This window comes from Candoia aspera, chromosome 2 (assembly GCF_035149785.1).
Source record: "Candoia aspera isolate rCanAsp1 chromosome 2, rCanAsp1.hap2, whole genome shotgun sequence".
In the NCBI taxonomy this organism is placed as follows: domain Eukaryota; kingdom Metazoa; phylum Chordata; class Lepidosauria; order Squamata; family Boidae; genus Candoia; species Candoia aspera.
Window position 1 is genome coordinate 264,553,050 of NC_086154.1, and position 25,546 is coordinate 264,578,595.

At 52.3% G+C, this 25,546-nt stretch overlaps 1 protein-coding gene across 3 annotated transcripts in view; it reads left to right on the forward strand.

Annotated features, from left to right (window-relative positions):
* CNTFR (ciliary neurotrophic factor receptor) overlaps positions 1-25,546 on the forward strand; it is a 320,553-nt gene that overhangs the window by 291,648 nt on the left and 3,359 nt on the right. For 2 of the 3 annotated variants that reach the window (XM_063295908.1, XM_063295909.1), the window contains exons 7-8: positions 6,609-6,772; positions 16,920-17,100. In XM_063295908.1, the coding sequence (XP_063151978.1) occupies positions 6,609-6,772; positions 16,920-17,100 (345 nt within the window). Of the gene's footprint in view, positions 1-6,608; positions 6,773-16,919; positions 17,101-22,627; positions 23,255-25,546 lie in introns of those variants that run through there. The other variant, XM_063295907.1, reaches the window with a different exon arrangement.

A 25,546-nucleotide genomic window follows, 5' to 3' on the forward strand; every position in this document is an offset into this window, starting at 1 on the left:
TGGTCCCCGCTGGGCTCCATTCCCCCATCCTTCTTTGCAGTGCCCTGATAGGGCCCTTCCAGGTTTCCTTCCGCACCGTTTTTGACAGAACTGGTGGACCCTATTTCCATATCACGGAATGTCCAAGGCCCCCCAGAAGCCGGTTAGGTCCCGGAGTCGTAACAATGGAGCTGAAGCCTAGGGGAGGGCTGGCCTGCTTGCTGAACTTCGACTTTTGCCGAAGTACCGACACGACATTAAGAGCATCTCAGGAAGGAGCCCAGCCAGGAACAAGCATGTCACTGAATGCCCCTTGGGGGGGGGGGTGGCAAAAGCAGGTGTGAAGTGGGAAGAAGTGAAGAGAGCTTGGCCAGCTTCCATGCACTGCCCCACTTAGTGATAGATCCTTGTACAGCACTTCTGCAGTTGGAAATGTGCCATTTCTTAGAACTTGGTCAAGGTGTGCCAACTTGCAGAAAATGCTAGAGACCGCGAAAATAGACATTTTGGGCACTGGAAAGGTACTGCCTGTGAGGAGACCTGTCCCCAGGGCCCCATCTCAAAAACAGCTTAGTTCCCAGCTGCTGCCACCTTCCATGTCCACTGAGCTTCCCCTCTTGGTCCACCTCCCGGACTGGGGTTCTGTTTGGTTGCTTGTCAGCCACCCAGAGGATCCAAGCAGAACTTCCTGCAGGGAGTCGACTGCTCTCCATCCCTGGCAGGATGTGCTGACCCCTGCCGTGTTGGTGGTGAAAAGAGATGTTGGTACAGTCTATTCCAAAAAGGGAAGAGACGCATGCTGGCTGGGGAATTCTGGGGGTTGAAGTCCACACAGCTTGAAGTTGCCGAGGCTGAGAAACGCTGGTCTAAAGTGATGGGGGAAATGGACCCCTGGACGTTCTCTCCAAGCAAGTGTCAGATGCTTCCCAGGACAGGAAGGGCTTCACCTCACTCAGCCTCTCCTCCCTTGGAAAGTGGAGCACTTTTCACTGGGCCAGAAAGCCAGGCCCAGCCGCTGAGGGAGGCCCAGGCATTTAGAGGCCAGAAAAAGATCCCTCTGGAGGTTGACCAAAGACGAGTTAAGTCTGGCATTTGGTCGCATTCATGATTCCCACAACCAGGTGCCCCTGGGAAGCCCACAAGCAGGGCTGGGGACCAGTGCCCCCCACCCCCCGCCACCCCCGTTGGCGTTCCATGGAACTAGACCTGCTACCCGCTTTCCTCGGGAGGGGTTGATGGGCAGCCCCAGGACCCAAGCCCTTGATCCCGGCGAATTTGTCTACTTCTCTTTGAAACCCATCTGGGCTGGTGGGACATCGTGTGAGAGCAGGGCCGGGCCCTTGCTGCCTTTCCCTTAATTGCTTTAATTCTCCCCCTTCCTCCTGGCGTCAGGCAAGCCATCCCAGCAGCCTCTGCTCTCCTTCCCCCTCCTCCTCTTGCGAGCGGGCTCAAGACACCTTTGGCCGGGCTTCCCAGTGACCTCTTCTCAGGCCCCAGCCCTGTGGGGCCTCCTGGGGCCTTGTGCTCCGTGGCCCCCTCATTCTCCAAGTAACGTTTCCCCGTGACTTGCATCTTGCACCACTCCGCTGCTTGCAGACCCCTTAAGAGCAAGGGGCACAATCTCTGCCCACTCTCTGCTTTCCAGGCCCTGGCTGCAGATGTCTCAGAGGAGGGCAGGTAATGTCTTCCTGCCTTGGCGCTCCCAGAGAAGGGTTTTATTGTGCACTCACTCTCTCCAGTGGGGAATTTAATGGCCTGGGGAGGGGTCCAGACATTTTCCGTCTCTCTACGCTCCCTGTGATTTCCCCAGGCTTTTGCCTTTCTTTACTAGAAAGGAAAAAACGGGCACGGTGGAATAGTTGCATCACGCCTTTGATGGATAGCATTTGGAAACAGGGCAGGTCCACCCTTGCAGAGCAATGGGTCCTCGATAGACCCTCAGCCTGATACATTCTTGGAAACCCACCCCCTGATCCCCCTCCTGCTCTTCCAGCCTCAGGCCCTCCTCCATGCCACACTCTCCTTCCCGCATCCGCATAGCTTCCCGTCACCCAGGCCCATCAAGTCTCATATGGGGGTATCCAAATCTGTGCAGTTTTGTGAAACTAGAACTGCATTGATATCAGCAAAAGCGAAGTTGGCCCACTTCACAGAACACCTGCGGAGGGAATGGCTGGAAAAAAGCCGCAGCTTCCAGGCCTTTCCCTCTGCAGGGTCTCCTGCTGGGCTGACCCACCCTTGAGCCCCAAGGCGCCAAACTGCCTGGCTCCACTCAGCTTCCTTCCTTGGGAAGCCAAAACCCCACCAAATCCGGCCTTGGATTTCTGACTTTCCTGATGGAGCTGGAGCTGCGGCCCTTTGAGAGAAAGCCGGGGTACCCCCTTGCCTTTGCGGGCCAGACTGGCTCCCAGGGGTAGCAGGGGTGCATTTGGGTGGCGGTTTGGAGCGCATGAGGCCACCCCCCCTTCCAGTTCTGTGCTGCCTCTGCATCACCCCTGCAGGCGTGGGAAGGAGGCGGTGAGCCCTGGCAGAGGCAAAGCCTCACCCTTGAGTTTGGCTCGGCCCTTTCTGGGCATTTGCTCAGGAAGCTGGTTTATTGCGTCAGTCTCTCAGCATGCCCAGCAGTGGGGGCTCAGTCCCTCATGCCCAAATAACCCCCCACCCCCTGCCAATGGCCCAGCTGCAGGCGCTGGACTTCCGGTTCAGCAGGGTCCGGCTTAAGGAAAGAGCCCACTCAGTTGTGGGTCCAGGAGAGAAGGCGGGCTGCTTCCCTTGCCGTCGCCTGCAGGGGGGCCACGTGGCCTTCACACGCACGGCGTTCCAGGCCTTCTGTTCCACCCCGGCTGGTCTAGACAGAGGTCTTGCTCGGACCCAGTTGGCATTCAGAGCTGGAGGAATCGGGAGTTGTATCCCAGCCTCTGTTGTCACTCTGCCACGCAGTGAAGGCCGGTGGCCAGCCCTTTCTCGCTCTCTTTTTTTAATCCGTTCAATCGTGTCCAATTCTTGGAGACTGCCTGGACGAGTCCTTGCAGTTTCCTTGGCAAGGCTTTTCAGAGGTGGTTTGCCATTGCCACTTTCCTAGGGCTGAGAGGGTGTGACTGGCCCAGCTGGCTTCATGCCCAAGGCGGGACTAGAAGTCAGTCTCCCAGTTTCTTGCCTGGTGCCTTCACCACGACACCAAGCTGGCTCTACTCCCCTCCTGGTTCTGGCCAAAGAGAAGAGGCTCCCTCAGGATGTAGGGAACGGAGTGGGGCAGGAAAGGGCAGGGCTGGGCTTGGTTTCTCTCAGGGGCAAGAGAGGCTCAGCTGGAAAGAGAGGGAAGGGCCTTGGGGCAGCCCAAAGACCAAAAAACATCCCATTGACTCTCGTGGATTCTAGTGCACTTCATGGTCCATGATCTGTGAAACGTGGTGCAATAAGGAGTTGGTTTTCAAGGTGCCACAAGATTGGGGTGGGTGGACTCTGGCCCATCTAGGGAGAAGCAGCGGCCCTTTTGCACAGATTCTGAAGTAAGGGAGTTTTGCGGTCTGTTGTAATAAACATGCAACCGAGAGTTTGAAAATGGGGTGGAAGGGCAGTGTGTCTGACGCCTACGCCTGCTTCTGTGCTCTCGCATACAAAAGGCAGGTGTGATTGTAAAAAGCGCCTGGGGGCTCTAAGGGAATAATTTCTACTGGCACTTGGCACTCCCTCTCCCATATTTTCCTGGAAAAATAAAAAGTCTTTCCCTGATGTTAAAAGGGTGTCCATGTTTGACACCAAGTAGCGTCTTTGGGAAGCATATTTCACAGAAGAGATGCCATAAGTGGAGGAGAGAGGGGTTTCTAAGGAAGACAGCAGTGTTTGGGCAGAGAAATGCAGGTGAAGGTGGTCTTTCCGCTGCCTAGGTCAGTGTTTCTCAATCTTAGCAACTTTAAGATGTGTGGACTTCAACTACCTGAATTCTGGGAGTTGAAGTCCACACATCTTAAAGTTGCCAAAGTAGAGAAAGGGCTTCCCCGCCCAGTGAGCATGGGGTGGGGGCAGAAATTGATTTAGATCACTTACCCATTTGTCAGACCTGTTCCTGACCTCCAACACAACTGGAAAGTCCGCAAGGCCACTTGCAAATGAAATAAACACGTACAAAAATGCATGTGTTGGGGTGGGGGTAGGGGGCCTGCAATATAATTTTTGTGCAGGTTTCTGCCCAAGAGTTTGCAAACTGGTGCACAGACGTAACGAAGAAAACTCGGCACTGAGCTCACTCGGGCAGCCTGGCCAGGCAGCTAAGTTGTGGGAAGTGATCAAAACGTTTGCAATTTTCTTTCTCCGGGGTTGTGTTAAATGTAATAAATGATAGGGTACAAGAATCTTGTTTAGCTAGGATCATGATAATATAGGTAAAAATGGACGTGTCTGTTAAATAAAGGGAAAAGATACGTGCGAACTGAGCTAGATCAGGACCTCGTTTGTTATGAGGATTTTAAATCTGGACAATTTGGCCTGATGGTTGAACTCAATGAATCAGTGTGTGTGTGTGTGTGTGTGTGTGTAGAGAGAGAGAGATGAGAGAGAGAGAGAGGGATGGGATGGATAGATGATCGAGAGATAGAAAGATAATTTTTTCAAGTGCTCCAACTGGTTTTTATTAAAGATCACTATCTCTCAACCTTTATATACAACCAATCAACATACTTTTTATTACTTTTTATTCTACATGGTAACAGTTAAGGGCTTCTGGGAAAGGACAGAGTTAGAACCAACTTTCTTGGCTTCCCTGTAAAATTTAAACAACTAATATCATACAGTCTTGATGACTGATGATTGCAGAAGGAACACAACTTTCATATTTCAGTTTAATCCAACCTGTAAAGTAATTTCCAGAATCCGAGCAAGCTCTATTCCAGACGGTCAATTCCTTTCGAGGCATCTATGAATAAAACTCCTGTTCGTCTCTTTGCGTGTTTGCTAATACAGGCTCAGCTGGGCAGCATCAGAGTAAAAGCAAGAAGATGGTAATGCATTTACAGCACTACCAGCTTTTCCCTGCCAAAGCCTAACTGGCCCCCTTGCCAGCACTGGCACTCTGCACATCCACCAAGACAGACTGGATTGTGCAACACGTTGAGACAAGAAGCTAGGCTTGGTTGGGGTGAAGCATGGTCAGGTTGCTTGGGCAGAAAGTAGCCCATTGGCTAAGTCTGGATTTTGCAACCTCCCAGAACAGAACTCATGCTATGCCCACCTGGAATTTATTATGCCAACCCAGTCAGGCCTGACCCGGCCATCTGACCACCCTTTACTCTTCTGCCATGGGGGTGGTGGGATTGGAATGTCAACAAGATGCCAGGCCACCATGGAAGGCAAGGCTGGAGCCGCTTCCCCAGGCTGGAGGGCAGCTCCCCCCCCCCCCGCCCACCCCTTCGCAGCATCTCCTGCCTCCCCCTGCGTGGATCCTGAGCTTTCTGGCGCATCTTGTGAACTGGCTTACCGGTGAATCAGTCTGTTCTGATCCACAGAGCTGGTAAACAACTGCCTGGCTTGATTTTCCTTTTCTTGGGCTCAAGTGAGTCATTGTTCTCTCACAGCCACGCACACCTCAGACACACGCAGAGGCTTCACATTGCAAAGTATGTGGATGGCTGCAGCTGGGGATGGCTGCCTGACGGCAAAGCCACAGCTTTCAGCGGGTATTGATAGGCAGGAAGAATGAAGCTTAACAACCTGGCAACTTTTCCATAACCCCCACAGCTCGTGTTTGCAAGTCAGACAAACACACTGTTAATTTTTTCCCCTTTCTGAAGGGGGAGGTGGATTTTTGGTACTCCAGGAGCTGCTGTAGTCAGTTGGTGAGCGGGCACTGACTGAATGACCATTTCGGTGCTTCAAGGGACCAGTGGGAGGGAGACTTGACGGGTTCGCACACTCCCTGCTTTTCTCAGCAGGCAGTGATCGGCACACATGACTTCACCAGAGCGTGGCTGCCTTCCAAACTCTCCGGAGTGATTAGCAAAAAAGGGCAGTGAGTGGACATGCCTAGAACAAGGAGGAGGCAGAAAGGGAAGGGGCAGCCACATGGTCCAGCTATGCTAACCCCACGTCACAAGACACTCTCCAAAATCTGAGCCTGCAAAAATCACCCCTGGAGTCAGGTGTGGGGATCTCCTTGGCACCTACTGCTTTTTCAGCAGTGGTGGTGGTAACCCTCAGTTTTTTGAGCTGGGGAAAGCCACCCCCAGTTTGGAATGCCAGTTCGGGAAGCCACCTCCCAGGTCACGTCCAGTCAGCTCATAATGTGCTCCATCCAGCCGTGCCTGCAGTCGCCACCTTTCCAGCCCCAGTCAAGCATGCCGGGCAAAGCCCGGGTTTCTGCAACTCCCCCCAAGCTGCTGCTGCCTCTCGCCGGGCTCCAGGCCCCTGCCTCTGTGGCACCAGATGCTGCTCTAGCCATTCATTAAACCTTTAAATCACTGTTTCCCAACCTCGGCCGCTTTAAGGTGTGTGGACTTCAACTCCCAGAATTCCCCAGCCAGCCAGTTGAAGTCCACACATCTTAAAGCTGCCGAGGTTGGGAAACTCTGTTCTAAATGATGCACTTGCTTCTCCCACCACAATCTTCTTCTTCTTCTCTTTTATTTTTTGAACAGTCAAACCGGACCCCCCAGAAAATGTGGTGGCGAAACCGATCTCCAACAATGCCCGGAGACTGCTGGTGACCTGGCAGTACCCTTCTTCCTGGCCGGATCCAGAGTCCTTCCCCCTCAAATTCTTCCTGAGGTACCGGCCGCTCATCATCGACCAGTGGCAGCATGTGAGTGGCCCCCTCGGTTTTCCTTTGGTGGGGCAAAAGCCAGAGGCTTGGCGGGCACATGTGGGCAAGCAAGTGCTTTGTTTGCACACATGGGTCACCCTGGTGGATACTCAACGGGTGGGTCTTCTTATCCATCAGGAGAGAAAATGCTTTTAAGAAGGGTAGGCAGGTTCATCTGGCTGCATGTCGTGGCTTTGCAGACCCATCGGCTTCAGAAGCAGGATCTCTTGTGGAGAGGCCCAGAGGGGAAAGGCCCCAGCCTCCCTGCTGGCCAGCATCCAGTTAGGAGGCTGGCCTAGAGAAGCAGTGCGGGGCCTGACTCGGATTCTTCTGGGGCCTTGGAGTGGCCTCTGGGTTCCAGATGCAGGGGGTGTCTGTCAACGGCACGACCAGGCCCTGCTTCTCACGAGACACTGGGCAGCTCTGCCTTGGAGGGCAAACCGTGGCTCCTAATGGGCCCCATGGGGAGTGTCTGTATTGCCAGTAGAAACCCGTGGCCTCTGGGCCTCCTCTCCTTGGGATGGGAGGTTGTCCGGGGCGTGGGGGCGGGTGGCGCCATGTGGGTCAGGACGTCATCATGCCAACGAAATGAATGTTGTCATTTCCATCAGTTGCGTTCTTTGGTAACAATGCTGTGATGCACGTGGCCGTGCTGTGGTTTGTGGGTTTCACTCTTCCTGTGGGGATGGGGCAGAGCACTGTGGGGAAGAGGCCTCACATTGCCCCCTCAGTGGTGTCCGTGGCGCATCCCTGGGCTCCCTCTGGAAAGAGCCTTTGGTTTCAGGCGGCAAAAGGAATGGACCCAAATACGCAGCCCCCGTGTTCCCTTTTGAGCTCCCACTTGGCCTTCAAAGGGGGGCACCTGGCCACCCTCTCGGTCTGGAATCGGGGCTGTCTTCCATATGGATGCTCGACATTCAGCTTGCCCACAAGATGTAGAAGGTATTCAAAGCCTAAACGTCGCAGCGTTTAAGTACCCCCTGGTGCAGCAGATTACGGTCAGGAGACAAACGCTCTTCAGTCATCACAGAATCTCCAGTCAGGGATGGTGCAGTGGCCTTGTTCTGACCATGCCTCTGCTGGATCGTGGCCTCTCTGGCAGAGGAATCCGGCAGAGAAGAAAATGCCAGGCAGCTTGGAGGAAGTAAAGTGTTGGCAAGGGGCAGCAGCGAGGGCCTCCCCAGGGATGTCTGCAGGGTGTGGTCAAAAAAGTCAGTCTGGCAGTCAGGACAGTGTGCTCAAAGCCCCCTGTGCTTTCCTCCAGGAAGAGCCCAAGGCTGTGCGCAGCCTTCTGTCCTCGCCTTGGCAATGCCGGCCCTGTGAGGCGGGTGAGGCCACAAAGCACAGCTGGGTCAAGCCATGCGGAGCGATTCAAAGGCAGAGGGGCTTGAACTCGGGTCCACCCGGAGGCTGGGAATGGTGGGCACTGTAATCTCAACACTTCTAATTCGGAATGCTTTTCAGCTGTGCCAGGAGCAGCTCCACTTTGCCACAAAGCGACGGGCCACAATAAGAGGGAAGCTTGGCAGGGCTGCCTGTTTCACCCTCTGGGACTCGAGACAAAATACACAACGGTGGGGATAGAGCTGGGTTCCTGGAAGCTGGAATTGCTTTAACCTGTGGGGTGTCTGGAGAGTTCAGCCTCCTCCCTTCACCCTCACCATGCACAAATACGTTTCTAGTCCTCATGGGCATTGAGAGAAGCTGTAGAAATAAGAACTAATCCAAATCAAGGTATCCATCAAGAACTCAGAAAGGCTGTTCTCATTTTTAAACTTCAGACTTAACTTTCTGAAATTTCAGATTGGGGAGCTTTAACTGAGTATCAGTTTTTTAATGGTTGGGAGGGGGTCATCTCTTTCCTCTCCCCCCCCCTTCAGTCTCCTCCTGCTCTTCATCATCATCATAGTCATCCTCAGAAGCCTGGCTCTGCTTTCTGGGAGGAAGGTCATAAGTCACGGAAGGGAGCCGGTGCAACATCTGAGGTTGATTTTAGCAGCCCCCTCATCTGGCCACAATTGCTCGCCTTGCGCGAAGCGGGAGCCAAGAAGGAGCCGGGCAGCGGGATCTTCCGTGCTTCTCCTGGCACGTGGCTTAAATTAGTCTCTAGCTTTGCCGTCTCTCCCCGCGGGAGATTCGAGCGGCCCGCCCGGGTCGGGGACGCACGTGGACGTCCGAAGCCCCCCACTTAGGGACGCTCCCGCGGGGAGGGAGACGGGGGCCGGAGGCAGGGCCCCGGGGCAGCTCGCGGGGCTTGGCAGCAGGAAAATGCCCAGGCGAGAGGGTGGGCGGGCGGACGGACACGGGCGAGCCAGGCTGGCGGCAGCGCGCAGAGCGCGAGGGGCGCGCTCCCCTCCTTCGGACGGAGGGCTGCTCTTGCGCCGCCTCCGACAGCCCCCCCCCCCGCGGCCCTCCTGCCCTGCGCGGCCGTTCCTCCTGGGGCTCGGAGTCTTTGCCTTTCCTCGGACGCCCCTCCGCAGCCCCGCGGGATCGGCTCGGCGCTTGTTGGCATTCCGAGAGGGGCCGGTTGTAAAGCCCGGCTGAAAAGCCGCCGCGGCGATCTTTGTTCTCCCTTCCCAGCCCCCCTCCGCCTCCCCCCTCCGTGCATCGTCCCCCTCCTCTCTCCCAATGCATCTCTGCTGCTCTACTACGGTGTCAGTAACTCCCAGCTCCGGGGCCTTCGGGGAGGAAGACCAGCTCTGCTGGCCACCGGGAGCTTTTCCCAGGATGCAGGATCAAACCTCAGCTTTGACGGCGGGGGGGGGGGGGGGGCGAGGGGGCGGAGAAGAGCCAGGCGCCCAAACTAGGGAGGAGAAGGTTTGGGACGGTGCAGCGTATTTCCATGCCATTTACGTTTACACCTACAGATCGTTACTCGCCAATAATTAGCATGGGCTAATCAGTGTGGAGGACGCTGGAACAATTTCCTCTGGTGGTCCGGATGCCATCCTTCTGCTGATGCCCCACAGGATTGCAGTGGCCTCCTTAGCTGCTTGTTACCCTTAGACCCTTGTCCTCTCAGACTGCCGCCAAGCCAGATCTCTGCAGCCCTGTGGATTTTTCCTTCCTAGATGCAGAAGTTGCACCGCTGGACATAATCTGGTGGGATGTGGCTCTGTGTTCAGCCCTTCTGAAGTCATTTTGAATGATATTTTTTGCCCAGTAAGGCATCAGCCAGTTAATGCCCATAGTTTGGCCGTTTGGCCTAGTGGTGAAGGCAACGGGCTACGGTGAGTTCTGGTCCCGCCTCAGGCACGAGAGCCGGCTGGGTGACCGTGGGCCAGTCACCCCCTCTCAGCCCAACCCACCTCACAGGGTTGCTGTTGTGGGGAAAAGAGGAGGAGGAAGGAGTATGAGGTACGTTCGCCACCTTGAGTTACTTGTAAAAATAATAAAGGTGGGATAAAAAATCTAAAAGAAAACTCTTTCCCAGACTGGATGAACCTCGCTTCCGTTCCATAGCCTGAGTCATTCATACACTGGGTGGACGGTGGTGCCCCAGGGACCCCGCTCAGTGTTGCCCTCCTTGTGGAGGCGGAACTGCGTGGGAGCACCCAACCCATCTGCATCTGGTGCCCAGGCGGGGCAGGCTGGGACTTCGCTTCTGGGACATGGAAAGGGAGGAGAGACGGGGACCTTGGCCTCTGCTTCTGCCTCAAAGTTCTCCTCTTCCCCCTGGCAGACTTTCCTGTTCTGTCTCCTTAAACACCCAGCATTAAATATTTAGGGCATCCTTTCTCTTTCCCTGGCTTTTAACTCTGTAATTCAAGCCAGATTGCCCTCGCTTCCTCCTCTTGCTTCTCAGCCGCCTCCTGCTCTGAGCCAAGGGCCTTCCTAATGCGCTCAGATGTTTCTTTAATGGATTACCTAGGATGGAACTGGATACCTTTGACTAATGGATCACTAATAGCCTGTTTCTATTTTGCAGGCTCCTTTGGTTAACTCAACCCCTGCCCCCCGTGCCCCCCCCATCTTTTCATCCTGGCTGTCACTCACACATGTGGCCAATCACGCAGCCACTCAGCCCTCCCCCCAAGACCCATGCTCACCTGCTCAGACAGCGCCACTGCCCGGGCCATGCCCATCCTAAGGAAGAGAAAGCTGGGGAGCCTCACCTTACGCAGGGGCACCAGAGGTTGCAGAATACCTTCTGCAGGGAAAGGCACAAGTCCCTCGTGAGAAAGATTGACCGGGGGACAACTTGCTAATGGCAAAAGAAATATGACAGAGGAACAACGATCCGGAGATGTGGGGGCTCCCCCCACCAATGTGCTCAAGCAGAGGCTGGACACCCATCTCTGAAGAAGTCAGATCCCACCAATTCTGAGCACCGTTTTCAAAAGGGCTCAAAGAAACGACCAGATTCAAAGGAAGGGCAATGAACAGGATTGGGGACTAGAAACTTAAGTTCTATGAAGGGAGACAGAAGGGGTTGGGTAGGTTTGGCCTTGGAAGAGAGGACTAAGGGCTCCTTCCAACTCTGGCATTCTCAGAACTTCTTCACCCAACTCTTAAATTAATTGCGGGGATGTCCCATAGGCACGGGCCCAAAAGTCCAATGGTGGTCACATCCATGTGATTGAATCTCCACCTGCTTTTTGTAGGCATTGCACACATGATGCCTATAAAAAATGGGCAGAGCTTCAACTGCACCATCAGGGCCACCATCTTGACTTTTTTGATCACATCCCATGGAGACCTCTTATTGATTGTATGGAATTGTATCAGAATACGGAGGTGGCCATAAGCTTAGAAACCCAGAAGAGTGGATTGGGCCCTTAGTTCCTGCTGGTCTTTGTGTCCCCTGTCTGGTTGATGGGGATGGTGTTACACTTGACTGCAGCTCAGGACCTTCTCAGAGGCATCTTTTTGGCCTCACGGGAAAACGGATGCCAGAAACTGTCAGGCGGGCCCATGATTTCCATTGAGGTGGTTCCCCTGAAAGGTTGTGGACCTGCCAGGGCATAGGATTTTCATAATATAATACTGGTCCTGACCAGGGGCAAAATGGGTTTTACAGTGTGAGCATAAGTGCATGAGTGGTGGTGTTTGTTAGTTAGTCAGGCACTGTCGAGCCAAACCGGGCTCTTGGCAAATTTCTGGACAAATGGCCACCATTGCAACATGTCCTTGGTAACCATCTGGAGCTCTCCGAAGGACATTCCAAGGACCTCCTTGATCCTGTTCCTCCACTTTCTCCAGTGTCTTTCCCTTCTCCTCTCAACCCTGCTGAGCATAAACCTAGTCCATCATAACCTGAGTTTTTCTAGGCTGCCACCAACTCATGTCACATGTTCTAAGTATGTCAGTTTTTGCTCGCTGGTCACCACCTGAAGGGATCAGTCAATCTTTGGGAGATTTTTTTAGCGGTCAGTTTTGCAGTCCACGTCACAGGTAACTATCTCCTAGTCTATGATCAAAAGCATCTTTCCCTGACTCTTTCTCAAGGCCCAGCTTTCATAGCAGTCTCTTGTCAATGGAAAAGCCACTTTAACTACTCTGATCTCTGTTGTCCCAGAAGCATTGTCATCCTTCATGATCTTGTCCAAGTTTGTCATTGCCTTCCTTCCCAGGATTAATCTCTTCCTTATTTCTGAAGTGAACGGTCCATCTTGATCTATATGGAACCCAGTGAAACAAACTATCTACCACCTCCACTTGCTGAAGTTTACAAAGTATGCCGGGTGACATCCCCCTTATCTTCTTAATATTTAACAATAAACCCCATTTTTTACTTCCCATTTTCATTTTCATAATGAGCAATCCTAGGTCCTCTTTATTTTTGCCTTATACACTGGTATCATCTGCATATCTTAAATGGTTAGCAGTTGTAGTTGTGGGGAAAACAGGAGGAGGAAGGAGTATAAGCTACGTTGGCCGCCTTGAGTTATTTACGAAAATAATAAAGGTGGGATAGAAAATAAATAAAAATAAAAATAAAAATAAAATAAAATGTCAGCTCCAATTTTGATCCTGTCATCTTTTCCATTCCTACCATTCTTGCGGTATATTCACTGTACAATGTAAACAGATATGAGGACAATTTACATGCTAATCTCACGCCCTTCCCAATTCTGAACCATTCTCTTTCCCCAGACCGGTTTTTTGTAACTCCTTCATTATAAAGGTTCCCTGGAATAATCAGATGTTTGGATGCAGCTATTCGCCTTCGTATATTCCACATTCTGGCACGGCCCAAACAACCGAGCCTACAGCCAATAAAGCAAATGAAGAGCCTCGCATGTAGCTGCTCTCTCCGTTGTCCATCATCTGTTAGCTATCTGATCTCATGCCTCTCTGCCTTTCCTGAGCGCATCCCATTCCTCTAGCATGCCTCTGCCCCTGCAGGGCTGAATTCTCCTTTGAAATATCTGAAGCCAAACTTTGGCCGCGTGAGGAGCTGGTGCAATGTTTGATTATTTGCCTATTCTTGAATCTTCTTTTTTTGAACTGTAATTAGGCCAACAGGCAATGCCAGCCCAATTCAGGGAGGTGGAGAAGAAGTTGGCGTGCTGGCAGACCTTACCTTCTTATGCTCAAAAACCCACAGGGAGGAGAAGGATGCAGATGAAATAAAAAGATGTCTGCTGCTTGGGAGAAAGACTATGACAGATGAGGGCAAAATATTATCTGCAGAGGCATCACACTGAAAACAAGTGTGTATTGTTAAGGGCACGTTTTCCCAGCTGCAGCACGCGGCTGTGAAAGAGGGGCCAAACAAAGAAAAATGGGTGCCTTTGACTTGTGGTGCTGGAGGACATGGTTGAGACCACTTTGGACTCCAGGGAGAATAAATCATTCCATGCTAGATGAATTAAAGCCAGACGGCTCACTGGAAGCACCATTCATGAAGTGTGAGCTTAGAGATTGTGGACACATAACGTGAAGATCAGGAGTCTGGTAGCACCTTTTCCAACTAACCCATTCTATTTATTTTATTTTTATTTATTTATAAATTTATTCACCGCCCATGTGCCCCTCATGGGGGACTCTGGGTGGTTTACAATACTATTAAAAGGCATCTGCTTTTGTGCATCCAATAAGTGAGCTGCAGCTAAGAAAAGCGGATGCCTTTTAATAATGTGTGTGGGCTGGAAAGGTGCTGCCAGACCCCTCCTGATTTCTGGCTCTTACAGACTAACATGGGTCTCCTCCTTCAGTGTCTGTAATGTAAAGACGAATCTCAGGAGAAGATCCCAATGCTTTGAAAAATGGAAGGCAATTGAAAAAGAGGCTGAGAGAAGACAAGGTGGCTAGATATTATCGCTGTTGACATAAGCATGAACTCACAAGAACTCACGAAAGCTGTTCCTGACAGACAATCCTGTCAAAATCACATCCACCAGGTCACAAAAAGTTGGAAGCAACCGAATGAGTGAAAACCACAACAACGTCTTGTTTGTTGACACAGAGCTGCCAGCAATTGAACTGTCTTCTCCTGCAGTTTTAAGCAGTTCAATGGTTATTTCCTCTGTGCCTGGTGCTTTCCTGTTTGACAGCTGTGTTATTGGCTGTCATACCTCATTTTCTTCCAGTTCCTAATATTCTGTCTGTGCAAATGCTTCTGTCAGACGACCATCCTCTTTGTGAAGGACCTGGGGAGCCTTTCCATGTTCTTCTAACCATATTTGCCTCTGGTAGATCCCTTCTGCAACTAGTCTTGAGTAATCCCACCTGAGCTGTAAATGTTCCCCTGATTTCTCTGATCTTCTCAAGAATATCTCCTATTTTTCTTTTCCTGGTATTTTCTGCTGCCTGATGTCATTCTTCGTTGATAGATCTTTCCTTGTTCTTTTTCTGCTTGTCAAAACCCCACTGGCACATCTACTGTTTTCAATTTCTAAGGTGAACCTGTATATTAGGCATCAGTATTGATGGTTGGTTCCAAAACCTGGATCTGGAAGTTTCCCTTCGGACTGGGTTGTGTTTTCCCATGTTCTGCTATGCAGTCAGTGTTGTTCACCTGGTGATGTCCTAGTGCAGAGACTGATGTTGTTTGAAACAGGTGCTGGCAATAAACAAAAGATTCTCTTTGCAAAATTTTATTAGCTAAGCTCCTACATTGTTGCATTTGTCCCAATGCAAATTTTCCTGCAGTGTTATGTTCTTCCATTTCTCTAACTTTTGTATTCAAACCACCCATTTGGGGCACTGCATTCTTCCTTGATGTTGCATTGAGAACCTCTTGCAATTTGCTGTAGAATTCCTCAGGGTGTCCCACCACTGCATCGATGGGAAGGTCACAAATTTGTGCAACCCTGATGTTTGTGGAATATCTACTAGATTCCAACAGCTAAGATCCTGCCAGTGACCATAGGTCTTGACATATGAAGGTAGGAATGAGTGAGCCTTGATGGCAAGCAGAGCCTAGATCAGTGTTTCTCAACCTGGGCAACTTTAAGATATGTGGACTTCAACTCCCAGACTTGCTGGCTGGGGAATTCTAGGAGTTGAAGTCCATGCATCTTAGAGTTGCCCAGGTTGAGAAACACTGGCCTAGATGTTTGGGCTATGACTGAACTCTTCTGCACTCCCTATCTTGTGCCTTTCAGAAGTAGCCAGCTCTTAGCCAACTAGGAACAAAATTCAGAAGATTTCTTTGTTTTCCGAGGAGTGGGGAGACCCTTGCTAGGTTAGCTGTAGGAACAATACTTAGGAGGGCCTCTGTAGGCAGAGGGGTCTTTGCGTGTGAGGCAGATGCTGGAAGAAACAAAGTGACAAAGTACTGTGCCCAGCCTTTGCCAACGAATGTGGGTCAGCCCGGGTATCAGGCTGCAGGCTCAGATATCCTGCTAAGGGGCAGGTGAGCCATTTCCAAATGTCTTTTCCTTCTCTGCCACCAGCACTGTCCTTCTTGACCAGTAAAAGATGCTTCGGTATCTTGCTCTACAGAACAACTTTTTGCAGTTTTCCTAATTGTCCAGTGTGTTGCTCTCTGCAAAAATACTCAATGTAGAAAGGTTAAAATATAGATGCAATTAAAAACATATTTCCTGGATTCTTGGGAAATGTGCATTTTCAACACAAACCTGCTTGGATAGGATCAGGATCCACTGCTCGTGCAGCCAGAGATGCACATCCAGGGGCTGACCCCCCCCCCCCAAATCCTATAGATCATAGGCTTTGTTTGTTTGTTTGTTTAAAAGTGGCTTCAGTCCACCACAAGGAAAGATTCACAGCAGTGGCCTTTGGAAGCCAGAAGTGGTTCTTTCCCCTATTTTGGACAAATCCAGCCAACCACATGCCATGCTGAGAAAAAGGGGGAGTGTGCGAGAGATGCCCATGTAGACCTTTGGCCAGGCGTTTTGGGTGGCCAAAGCAGAGCTCCAGGTCAGCATGTAGAATCTCCAGGCCACGCCAGCAAAGAAAAGGTCAGCCCCAGTGGAGGGAAAGGCTTGTCTTTGCTGGAGAGCGTGGGGTCCACTGCCAGCAGAGGGGGCAGCCCTAGGTGACCTAGAGAGGCTGAGCTGCATATTACACTTTAAAATCCCAGATTGGGAAGTGGGGAGGAAGACTCGGGCTCCCCTGGGGAACTGCTGCCTGGAGGATTGCAAGGACAGAGGGGAACTTGCTCTTACTGCCCGAGTGGAAGGACACAGCTGTTCCAAAGTCCAGTATGTGGGAACTGCTGGGCTTCCTAAAGAGCCACGGTCCTGGCTCCCCCACCTAGCAGCTGTCCAGCAGGATGCCAGGTCAAGTGGGAGAGCACAGCTCATCCCAGACCCGACCCTTCCCAGGTGCTGGACTTGGAAAGAGCCATGCGCCAGGCTCTGTATGCACGGCAGCTGCAGAGGAAGAGGGCATGGTCCCCGGAAAAGAAGGAGCTGCTTTAAAGAGCTCTAGGCAGGGCTGCACGTGCACCCCACCTGCACCAAAGCCCTTTTTTGGAACTGAATCCGAGGCCACACCCAGCAACATTTTAGAACCACGTTCAGCAAGGTAGCAGGGTCCATTGCAGCCGCTTCCTTCCAAGAGGAGAAACACCATCTTGTGGAGAGCTAGTGAAGGGGCACGGAGGGCTTCCCTTGGAAGGGAGCTCCTGCATTCAGGGGTGTCGTGGCCCCGGGCCATGCTGGGCTGGGTCTTTACAGGGCGGAGGCCTCTAGCCTCCCCCTTTCACACACACCCTCCCTTCTCGCCCCCACAGGTGGAGCTGTCCGATGGGACCTCCCACATCATCACCGATGCCTACGCCGGGAAAGAGTACATCATCCAGGTTGCCGCCAAGGACAATGAGATTGGCACATGGAGCGACTGGAGCGTGGCCGTCCATGCCACCCCCTGGACTGAAGAGCCGAAGCATCTCACCACCGAAGCCCAGGGAGCAGGTGAAGGGCCGGGGAAGCAGCCAGGCTTGCAATGTCGGCTGGCAGCGGGGGGCGGGGCGGGGAGGTCAAGCCCCCGTCCAGTGCCTGCCAGAGGTCTTGGGCAACAGGTTCCAAGGTCCCTGTGGTCAGGTTGGCTGGGACTGCTGGGAGCTGTCACCCAGCAGGGCCGGGGGAGCCGGGTTGGGGAAAGCGGCGCCGCCCACTCACCCGTCTTCCTGGTCTGCTTGGGATCATGGAAGCACAATCAGGGGGCAGGGCTGGGGGCAGGGTGGTGGGGGTCAGCACTGGGATGACTGGTGGGGGTTCTGAGGGGTATGACGTGATGGGGGTGCTCTGCTGCTCCAGGTTTAGCATTTAGCAGGTTGTGTGAACCCTGCCAGTGAGCATTGCCCGTTTCCTCCTTCTGAGTTGCTTTTCCAAGCTTATGTGCCAAGCCAGGCAGGGATGCAGGCCTGGCGCCCTCCAGATAAACTGTTCCCTCGCTGTCTCTGGGCCCGATTCGCGGCCCGTGGCAAGAGAAGCCAGATTTTCTGTGCTCTGCTGTGTCCTGCAGGACCCTGGGTCCCATCAGCCACAAAGAGGCAGGACCACTGTTGGTCTCTGTACATGGAGCCCCTTGGTTTTGCCCCCAGGGATGCCCTTAAAGAGGACCCCCAACAGTGCGCGGGCAGGTGTAGGAGTGGGTTGCCTGTAAGGAGAGAGCCAGCTTTGACATCCATGTTTTCGCTACAGCGGCCCCCTGCAATTGGCTTAAGGCTGCCGAAGGCGGTCATCTAAACAGGTCCTCGCTTCTCCATGCAGCGAAAGAGCCCCTGAAGACTCCAACTGATCTTCTAGGCCTGTGCTTATGAGCAGCAGCAGAGAGGGACCGGCATGGTGGTTCACTCGTTCCCACAACCCGTGTGGGGAACCAGCCTGGGAAGAGGGTCTCATGTGGCCTTCTCAAGCTGGTGCCCTCTGCCAGCCCACTGGGCAAGGCTGGTCCACTGTTGAGACTTTAAGATGGGGTTGCCAGGCTCTGAAACTGGGCCTCTCTGCGTGAAAGCAGGTTCCCTGCCGCGGAGCTGCGGACTCTCCTTCCACTCGTACGGTGGGAGACTCCTTTGTGAGTCATGATGCACAAGGCAGCCTCAGGCTACACAAGTGGAACCTCCATATTCAGAGACAGCCTATCGCAAATGTGAGGGACGATGAAGCGGGAGAGCATGCCTGCCTGGCCAGGTCAAATGAAACCTGGTCATAACTTGCGTGGCAGTTCCTTTGCTCACCTGGCTGGCGAGGTAAGCCTCCCCCCCTTCCCACCCCCAGAAGATATGACGGGGGACTGAGGATAAGTGGGAGCAGTAGGTATCCCCAGCCAAATCAGCAGCTGTTGGATAAAGTGATCCCAGCCATTTGGGGACGCGTTAGAGGCAAAGCCACACACTGACCCCCCTCTCCTTCTGGGAAATGGCGGGCCACCGTCCAAGTGCACAGTGTTCCCATGGCCTCTAAGGGCAGCCCAGCAGAGTCCAGGCAGGTCCCCACCGCTGCCGTGGCCGCCCAGAGCCGGGCAAATCCAGCAGAAATGCTGCTGCCGCTGCTAGGAAGGGCCCAGATGGCGCCTGGATGAGGGGCGGGCACGTTTCTCAGCCTGGTGAGGTGCTTCCTTTTGTCAGACAGCAAGTTGGCTTGACGCAGGTGCTGCTCAGCGCTCCCCACTGGGTCCCACGCTTGTTCCTGCAGGATGGTTGCAAGTGGCCAAGGGCCAAGGCTGCGTTTCCCCATCTAGCCTTGCCCCAAATTCACTTGGCTGTGCTTCTCATTGCCAGGAGCAATTTTAGGCACCACTGAAGCTTGCTTGCAAACCGACGGAGCCACTGCGTGGCCTTCTGGCAGTGGCTTATTTTTCCCCTGAATAGTTTGGGTACCCATCTTGTTTGTTGAAAGAAGTGATGTTGTTGCTCTTTCACAGTATTATGCTTCCAGCCATTCCAGGGTTCAGTGATGGATATTAGGAAGCCTCTGTGTCCCCCAGGAGGGGGGCGGGGAGGGGGACAGGCTACCGAAAGCAGCAATGTCTATGGAGACCATTAGGATGTCAGCCTGCTGCACATCAGAGAGCCGGTTTGGTGTCGGGGATAAGGCACTAGCTAGAAAGCAGGGAACCCTGAGTTCTAGTCCCACCTTGGGCACAAAGCCAGCTGGGTGACCTTGGGCCAGTCACTTCTCTCAACCCTAGGAAGGAGGCAATGGCAAACCACTTCTGAAAATCTTGCCAAGAAAACTGCAGGGACTTGTCCAGGCAGTCTCTGAGAATTGGATATGATTGAACGGATAAAAAAAAATGTTGCATATCAGGGAAGAGGGTGTGATGAAGCCATCATGCATCCTTCCTGCAATCCCACCCCCACCCCCACCCCAAGCAGGTGTAAAAGAGATACTGAAACCTCAGGTTTTCACCAACTGTAAAGGGCTGCGGTTCTTTATGGAGAATCAACAGATTGAATTCATTAACTGTCCTTTACCTGAGTGGATTGTTAGTTTTTTGCCTTTAAAACTTCTGTATGTTTTACAGAACGACAGCATAATCCCCTTCTTGGGGTTACAAAGGGGGCGTGATAGAGTTTACAGCTAAACTGCATGATTCAAAACAGCAGAAGTTTTTCTTGCATAATTTAGACTTTCTGGCGTTCTCCCTAGTCCAATATGGGTATTCTTCTGTCTGGTGCTGGAATAAAGCCCCCACAGAAAGGAAGAGGATTGGCTTTCCTCATCTGCATCATCATAAGCAACCCTTGCCTCAATCTGCTGCAAGATTACAGGTAGTCCTCGACTTATGATCCCAACTGGGACTGGAACTTCTGTTGCTAAGTGAGGCAGTTGTTAAGTGAGTCGCACCCAATTTTACAATGTTTTGCTGTGGTTGTTAAGCAAATCACCACGGTCATTAAGCAAATCTGGCTTCCCCCATTGACTTTGCTTGTTGGAAGCTGCTGGGAAGGTTGCAAGTGGTGGTCATGTGACCCCAGAATGCTGCAACCAGCATAAGTGCGAGCCAGTTGCCAAGCACCCAGGTTGTGATCATGTGACTGCAGGGACACTGCAACGATTGTAAGTGCAAGAGCCGTTCATAAGTCACTTTTTTCAGCACCATCGTAACTTTGAACAGTTGCTAAATGAATGATTATAAGGCGAGGACTACCTGCATGCCCAGATGTCTTGTGCTAACTCAGATTTCTAGATACTGCCCTGACATGGAGAAGGCCCCCAGCTGATCAGGAGCAGATTTAGTCGTTTCTGACATGAACTCATTCAGCAGGGTGGGAGTGAAGGGAAAGCACAGGAACAGGGGGCACTTCAGCATGAAGATCTAGTTTTGGGGCCTTGTATTCCGGACAAGATGACCATCCCAGCAGTCCAGGGTCTGTTGACAGGGCTAAGAAGGGTTAGCAACGGGGTGGTGTTGATATTCACCCACTGCTGCTCTCAGGGCAGAGGGGGCTTTTCTGGGAGCCAAAATATTTCTCCCTTTGCCCAAAGTTACCCGAAGGGTCCCTTTTCTCTCTCTTTGCTGCCTTCCTGCAGCTTTCACATCTTTGCTTCCTTGAATGATTCAGTTTTTCCAGGCACCAGCAAGAAGCCAAGACCCCACCCATCCGAGAACCCCTGGCCAGAGCCAGGGAGGTGCCAGCAGAATGCAGCCGAGCTCCGAGCTGAACAAAGCCAGTGGAGGAGAAGGGCCGTGCTCTGTAAATGAGCATCGCCCGTGCTCTGCACTGGAGGGCAAATTCATGCCTTGTGGTGTTTTTGCTCAAACAGAATGGTGGAAAATGCAGACAGTCCTGAAGGCAACAGAAGGGGGCCGGTGGCCACATTTGGGGGATTTCAGTGGGGGTTTTCTGCCCCCTGGTGGTCGTTTGACGACACACAGGCGGGAAGAGCAACGTTTTCCTAACGTGATTTCAATCCTAAACCCTCCAGAGTTCAAACGAGATTTAAACAGTCCCCGGAGTGCAGGATAAGAGGAGCACACAAGTTTAGGGCACTAACTGAGGAAGGCTGGTCTTGAAACAGATGCGGACAAGCAGTTAGCAGCGAGCATTTTATTGCCTTTTTCCGCCTCAACAAGGGAGCGGGTGATGGATTGGGAAATGGCGCCTAATTAGTGCATCTCTCTCCTAACCTTTCCATCAAGACATTAATGACTGCACAGAAGCCTTCTCACCCTTGCAGGAACTTTGTAAGATAGTTCTTACTCGGGCTGCATTTGCCCAATATCCTTCGTCAGCTTGGTTGCAAATATAGCATCTGCTTGCACCCATCATGCAAAGTCTGGTTAGGTTCAACCTTGGTTAGTTTTTTGTAGCTTACAGTTCAAATTCATCCCTTTGGGTTAGTATGTTATTCAATACATTGTGCAAAACCAGAAAATGGGTGAACTCGGGAAACTGGGTCAACTTATTGTGTGAACAGAGCTGAAGAGCCATAGGTGTTCACAAGAGGGGCAAGCAAACGTTGTGTGCGAGTGATGTCTTGTTGTGTTTTGTCATCATCGTGGCTTGCACTGGAAGTCTGTGCAATGAGCTCTGGGGCTGACTGGGGTTTTAGACTTGGCTGCCCCCACCCTGTCCCTCTGACTGACCCTCCCCACTGACTCACACTTTTGCATCTTCCACTGGACCGTCATAGCCGCCGTGGGAGGGCGTTCACGTCATCACAGCACAAAGCATTGCCTCTAGCTGACAACTTTCTTCTAGCCACACAACAAGTATTTAGGGCTTCAGACCCTTCTAGCTGTGATTCTGACTAGAATTCCCATCTCATTTTCTAAAGTGGACCCTGTTCTTCTTCCGAGCCCCTGGCATTCTGCTCACATCTTTGTAGGGTGTCACGTGGTATGCCTTCTTCGTTGCCCAGTTCTTCCTATCACTGTGGGGTCGAGGGAGGATGAGCCAGGATGATGGCATATGGGTGCAGACCATCCATTGCTGGAAACTCAGAGCAATTGGAGGTGCTCTGGAGCCCTGCAGACTTCCGTACTGCAGCTGTATCAACCACAGCAAGCAGGAGTCTTGGAAACCAGGAGCACTGGCTGGGGAAGAAGGACTGTGGAGGACAGTGTCTTCTGCGGAGGGGGATGGATTTCTGCCCTCAGAACTGGAGCATCAGAGAAGAACAGGCGGAGCACCCTGGGACCTTCAGACCAGAAACATGGAACAACAGCAACCCACCCATCAGAAAGGCAACTGGCTGTGGCAGAACATCTTGCCAAGGATCCAATCTCAGGAGCATTGAGATGGTATGACCACGTCTTCCCCACAAAACCATTTTTCCAGGAAACACTTTGCTGGAATTCTATCATGTTTATAGTCTTCAGAAACCTGACACCCTCCAAACATCATTCTGGAGACCTCAGTCCCAGGAGGTCTAGAGGGTGCCAAGTTGGGGAATGCTCATTTCTCTTGGTTTATTTGAATTGTTTGGTTTGCGGGACTTAATGCCACAAACTAACACCTTCCTCCTTTGTTTTCTTGACCATCTGTAGGCCATTGCTGGGGCTGTAGATCCTGGTTTCCCTCATGGAGTTACCACCATCAGCAGCTTTCCACTTCCTGTAGCATGGATGGCAGAGGGTCCTGTGAGTCCCTGCTGCAGAAACACCAGAAGTCTCTAGGCACCAATCAAGAGACTCCATAGTGCTCAAGTATTTGGCTCCTTGTAGATCTGGCAGCTGTAGGGATTCTGCTACTCCCTGGGATGCCACTAAAATCCATCCCTAGCAGTGTTGTTGTAAAATGGACTGGGAGCTCAACAAAGAGCCATCCGGATCTGGAGGAAAAAGCTGTTCAGATACTCATTGTTGGACCACCATGTGCACGTCTTCTGGATTCAAAGGGAGGGATAATACACTGCACTGCACCATCTCTGCAGGATGTGAGGAGAGCATAACCATGAATCATTTTCCAGTGTTTGAAAATGTACCCCCCATCAGCTGTCAACAGTCAGGGTGAGGCAAGTCATCCGTGACTCATTCTCAGCCTACCAGCCTTTGTGGCTGGAATCTGCTCTGTTTCATGGCAGGAGCTGATTTCATTGCTCCCCCAGGAACATTCTCCAGCAGCAAGGATGCTTGACCTAGGCATCCCCAAGAATGCAAGGAAGCGATGTGGATACTTGGCATGAATTCATGTTGCTTTTGCTCTTTACACCCAGATACAATGCTGGACATTGCAGAGGGCCACGTTTTCTCTCCAACAGACTCCCCTCGGCCACCTGTGGGTTCCGTGCCTGCTTCTACCGCCAGGTCTCCTGTGCTTGTCCATCAGCCCAGCTCCCACAATCGCATCATGGGGTACTTTAGGGTTTTCCAGGAAAGAATGGAGAGGACCTGTATGCATTGCATTCACCAGATCATTGTTTCCTGCTTTTTTGGAACAACCATTTGTTCCCTCTCCACGTCCACTTTCCCGTAGTGAGATACTTCAATGCCCAGCTCAAGACTTTGCAGGAAACCTTCACCAGCTTCTCCAAGAGGCTTGACCACCTGGGACGACTCAAGGGAAAGCTGCCTTCACACAGCAAGGATATCAAACACGATTCCACACCCTCCCTGTGATCCCTTGCTCCTTCCCTTCTCCTCCCAACTGCTCCAGTCCAACCCCCAGTCCCTCCACCTTGCCTCCGCCTGGAAGGAGGGCCTTGCCAGATTTTACAAAGCCCTTGAGATGCCTCCTGGCCAGCCACAGACTCTGAGAAGAGCCCGGGCAATGCTCAGTGCTCATCCAGTCTTTGTCCCCTCTCTGCTGTCCCTACCATGAGGCATCCTCAGTTCAAACCCATAGAGAGTTCTGTCCTCCACAAATTTAAGAGGAATGTCACAATCTTCATTCCATTTATATGAAAATTTCATAAACCAATGAAAATAAATGTACGAGTTCTCTACACACACGGGTCTCTGATTATAGCTTTCTACTGCAGTGCTTAAACATTTCCTAAACCAGGGGTTAGGGTTGTTGAAGGATTTCCATAGAAAAGAACAATTCTCCAACTTACAGTATCTGCAAACCTCGGTCAAAGGCAGGCCACATCTACAGACCAGCATTTTGGTTTTAAATGACAAAAGAGTGCCCCCAGACAGAAGAGGAAACTTGATCCCTGGGAGGCAAAGGGGAGGGAAGGGCAGAGCTAATGGCCTAAATCTCACTCCAGTGCTTCACAGGCCAAACTTCCACACTTCTGAATGCACGATGGGGGAATCACTGAGAGACGCTGATTCACCACTTGCCATTCAAACACGAACCCGCTTACTCTGATTTACTCTCTTGGGCTCAGAGACGCTCCCTGCCCTTAGAGAAGGCGTCCAGTCACAGCCCTCTTAGCGCCTTCTGCTCCGGGGCGCCTGAGTGGAGGATGCTGGGCCTCATGCGGCTTGCGACCAGAGTTGTTGCGTGTGTAAAAGAGGCAGGACCCGTCCGCCAGAGACAGCCACTGCACCCTTTCCACAAAAGTTTGGGCTGAGCAGATTTTTCAGCCGGGTGGCATTGGTTCTTCTCCAGGCTGGGAGCAGCTGAAGCCTCCTCGTGCTGGCCCGGGTTGTGCGGATCCACCGGACACTCACGAGAGCCACAGATCTCACAAAGGCTTGATCCACGGTGAATTTTGAAATGGGCTTTCGAGGTGAAAACTCTCTTGTGTTGGAACCTGGCAGCTTTAGGCTTCAGCACCAGCCCCTGACGCAGGATGAAGCCCAGAGCTGAGGCAAGGGCCCTCGAAGGTCCCAGGTTGTCCTTTGGCCTCAGCCTCACAGAAGCAAGCGGAAGCTGAGCTTCCGAAGGGAAGCTACCCGTGTCTGTGTGAGCGGCTGCTGTTTTGATTTCCACCTTGTACCATCTTGATCACCTGGAGGTGGAGGTCACTCCCAACACCCTTCCCCTGTGATCTAGCCCCCCACCCCACCCTCCTGGCCTTCTGGACAGTCTTGAGGAACAGGCTCTTCCTGCCTGTGTTGAGCTAGGAGGCCAGAGCCCAGGAAAATGGAATACTGATGTGCGGGGCGGTGTTGCCTTTGGGGTGCTGGGAGTTTTGTCATGGCTTTATGGCTTTGGGATGTGTTTATCGTTGTTCTGTGAGCCGCCTGGGGTTGTGGTTCATAATATGGGCAGCTGTAGAAGTCCAGTCAATCCATCCACCATCCCCTCTTGAGTCCCAGGATCCCCAGGAGTGGTAGTCTATATACAGCACCCAGACCAAGGAGGAAAACACCTGGCATAGAAGTGCCCATCAAATCCCACATCCTAATCCTGTAAATTCAACCCCTGTGGAAAAAAGAGGCTTCTCTTTGTATCTGCAAAGGGTGGCCAAGGTCTGGTGCACATGGGCTCCCCTCAAAGCACCCCAACACGACCCTCAGCCTGAAGGAGGAGGGCAGCGCCTTTAGCTTCAGCTGCCTGGCTACAAGCGGCCC